Source organism: Drosophila hydei, unplaced genomic scaffold (assembly GCF_003285905.1).
Source record: "Drosophila hydei strain 15085-1641.00,03,60 unplaced genomic scaffold, DhydRS2 tig00000232-arrow-arrow-pilon, whole genome shotgun sequence".
Taxonomy (NCBI): Eukaryota; Metazoa; Arthropoda; class Insecta; order Diptera; family Drosophilidae; genus Drosophila; species Drosophila hydei.
The window spans coordinates 934,647-938,000 of NW_022045690.1; the positions used below are offsets into that span (position 1 = coordinate 934,647).

Genomic DNA, 3,354 nt, shown 5'->3' on the forward strand with positions numbered 1-3,354 from the left:
ATAATCTGATGCGATTTTGCGATTTGCTGCCGAGAGAAGCTGCTTTTAAAAACGCAACAACAACAGCAACATTAACAACAACCACAGCGCCGACGACGGCAACAAACAGGATGGGTCGAGCTGCCATAAAAGGAGCTAAAGTACAAATCGTTGTCACATGTGAGCCGCATTTTTATGGCCAACGGCTTGGGAATTTCTGTTGCTGCCGCATTGACCAAAAGCCTGCGGCATAAGGAATTTATTGTGCGCGCTGTAAATGGAGTGGAGCAGGCCAGCGTTTGGGCATCAGCCGGTGGCTACTTTAGCAGCATCAGCAACAGCCACGGCGGGAGCCGTTGCATCTCCTCCAACTCCTGCTGCTCCCATTCAAATGTGCAACAGGTCAGCTTGCAACAGCTCTCAACAGCGTACACCAGGCGCTGCAATTTTTATTACTTTCACGAGAATTGAGCTTGAGGCGAAACCCTTAAAAGGCCTGCACTGGCTCTGGCTCTGGCTCTGGCAGCCTCCGCTCCGCGCTGGCTCACTGGAATGCAATTGGGAATCGAGCAGGCAGCAGAGACAAAGATGATTCAATTGATTGATTGATTGATTGATCGCTGCCCGCTGCTTACATCTGAAAGCCAACAGCAACGGAGATCAGCAACGACAAACACACTCTGCTCAGATAAGCCAACCAAATGCTTCGACGCGTCGGCCCACAAGCTGCGCCTTATCAGTTCCGTCACTCGTAAGTAAACAGAATAATATCTCTTTGTACAGAGCTGATGACGTATTATGTTTAAATTGCTTACAAATACTATTAACTGATTGAGCAGAACTTGTTCCGTTAAACAGTTTCAGTTCCATCTGCTGACTGGAATGACTGCGGCTCACGTTGTGCGAGCTTCGATGAACTGATTCATATTGAATGTGATGAATAAACTAGTTCAGGGGAACGATATTAGTTCCGATGCATACCAAAAACGAGTTCACAATAATGAACTAGTTCATATGCAAAAGAACTAGTTCACATACGTTATTTCCGGCTTAAATTCAAACATTCAAAAGAACATTTCGAAGCGCAATTGAACTAGTTCACACTCATAAGCACGAGCAGATGTCGTCAATTCAGAACATCTGACCATTGCTTACGATGAGCTGGCAGACAAAGTCCACTGCTTAGCGCATAGATAAGCCGGATAGGCCGCGTTTTTCAATTTCACTTTCGAGTTGTGATCGCATCATTCGTCAGATACATTTGGACGCTCGATCGAATCGCATTAGCTTCGAGTTTGTTGGGCTTTAGGTGGAATGTTGTCACAGGGATTAAGACGCGCCGTATCGCTGCTGACCTCACGGACACTTGTCCGTCGCCAGCTGAGCGCACGCATCGTGGATGCGACCTATGTCGAGCTGCAGCCGGATAAGGCGGGCGCCACAACGCTGACCTTTCCGGGCGTGTGGCTGCGCGACAATTGCCGCTGCCCGACCTGCTTCCACAGCAGCTCGCAGTCGCGCCAGTTGGACTGGAATCAGTTCGATGCTAGCGTGCGCCCGCTGGCGCTGCACATGGACGCCGCGCAGCAGCAGCTGCACGTGCGCTGGAGCGATGAGCACGAGAGCAGCTACACGCTGGACTGGCTGAGGCAACGCAGCTTCGATGCGAGCAGCCAGCGCAGCTACCTCGACGACTTCTATAGGCCGCGCACGAGGCACTGGGCGGGCGCTGAGTTTGAGCAGATCGCACAGCGCTTCAACTACGACCAGGTGATGTCCGAGGATGAGCCACTGCAGCACTGGCTGCAGGCGCTCGCCGTTTACGGCGTCGCACTGCTCAACGGCGCACCGCTGGACGAGGGCGTGGTGCGCCGGCTAGCCGAACGCGTCGGCTTCATACGTCGCACCACCTACGGCGAGGAGTTCATTGTGCAGGCCAAGCCTGGCGCCAAGAACTATGCGTACCTCTCGCTGCCGCTGCCCCTGCACACGGATCTGCCCTACTACGAGTACAAGCCCAGCGTCAACATACTCCACTGCATGGTGCAGACCAAGTCGCGCGGCGGCAGCAACCTGCTCGTGGATGCCTATCACATAGCGGATCGCCTGCGCGAGGAGCATCCGCAAGACTTTGAGCGGCTCAGCCGCACGCTCGTCGACTGGAACGACATTGGCAGCGAGGATGGTCGCGAGTTTCACAACATTTGGCGTGCGCCCGTCATCTGGTAAGGCAGCTGGCAATGCCATCAGCTTGCTCAGTCCTAACTATCTTCTCCCATTCTCCGGCAGCCTGGATGCGGCGGGCGGCTACACGCGCATCAACCACAGCGTGCCGCAGCGGGACAGCCACTTCAATGTGCCGCTGGATCAGGTGCTGCCCTGGTACGAGTCGTACGCTCGCTTCGTGCAGCTGGCGCGCGCCGATGCCTACTCCTTCAAGACGCAGCCCGGCGATGTGCTCACCTTCAACAACATCCGCCTGCTGCACGGCCGCACCGGCTACGATGACACCGAGCAGAACTCGCGTTATATTGTGGGCGCCTATCTAGATTGGGATATCATATATTCGCGGCTGCGCGTGCTTAAAAAGCGTTCAGCCAGCTCCAGCTCCAGCTCCAGCTCCGGCTCCAGCTCCAGCTCCGGCCCCACTGCCTCCGCTAGCTAAATGCGCCAATAAAAGTCAGCGACATATTTTCCAAGCCATTTGCGTTGAGCTCATTTGAATAGTTGCGCGGCCAGCACATATGCCTGCCACGCCCATGTTGCATGTTGTTCTTATGCCACAAACCAAAGGAAGGAGCAAAACTGGCAGAGGCAAAAAATAAATCCAACGGCAGTTAAAGCAGCTCAAGCGCGAAAATGAAAAGTTGTAAAAAATCATGATGATCCGGGGCGCGTTGTTGCGGATTATTAGCATCAGGATGCTGACAAATCGCTTGTGCAGATGATTGACAGTCGCAGGATGTCAAATGCGTCGGCAGGGGACGGCGACAGGGGCGAGGCTGTTGCTTGTAGGCGCAATGTCGTCGAAAAATTGGCCGCACTGGCAGCCACATCCGCGTTCAGTAAATATGTAAATTGCGCTCGGCTTCTAAAGTGTCAAATGTTGTCAAGTTTAGACGGCACTCAAGGATGTGCCTACCTGGCCCCACCTGCCCGCACTTACCTGTGGCTCGTGCCGTCTTCGCATTGTAGACGCGACTCAAGTTTGGAGTGCATTAACCTTTAGCAGGCGCTCAATGAAAATGCCGTTAATCGCTTAACACTCGGCATTGCGAGGCACGCCCCAGCAAGCCCTTCAGGCCTCATACATGAATGTCAGCGGGGAGCTCTGGCTGCCTCGCCCACACGCCCCCACACTACCCACTCGCTCTC

The 3,354-nt window shown here is 54.0% G+C and overlaps 1 protein-coding gene across 1 annotated transcript; it reads left to right on the forward strand.

The window, feature by feature from the left end:
* Window positions 1-1,055: 1,055 nt before the first annotated feature.
* On the forward strand, window positions 1,056-2,970 carry LOC111600219 (gamma-butyrobetaine dioxygenase). The gene is made up of 2 exons (XM_023316241.2): window positions 1,056-2,204; window positions 2,269-2,970. Exons 1-2 carry the CDS (start codon window positions 1,294-1,296, stop codon window positions 2,642-2,644), a joined length of 1,287 nt encoding a protein of 428 aa, XP_023172009.2. The 5' UTR covers window positions 1,056-1,293; the 3' UTR covers window positions 2,645-2,970.
* The last annotated feature ends 384 nt before the right edge of the window (window positions 2,971-3,354 follow it).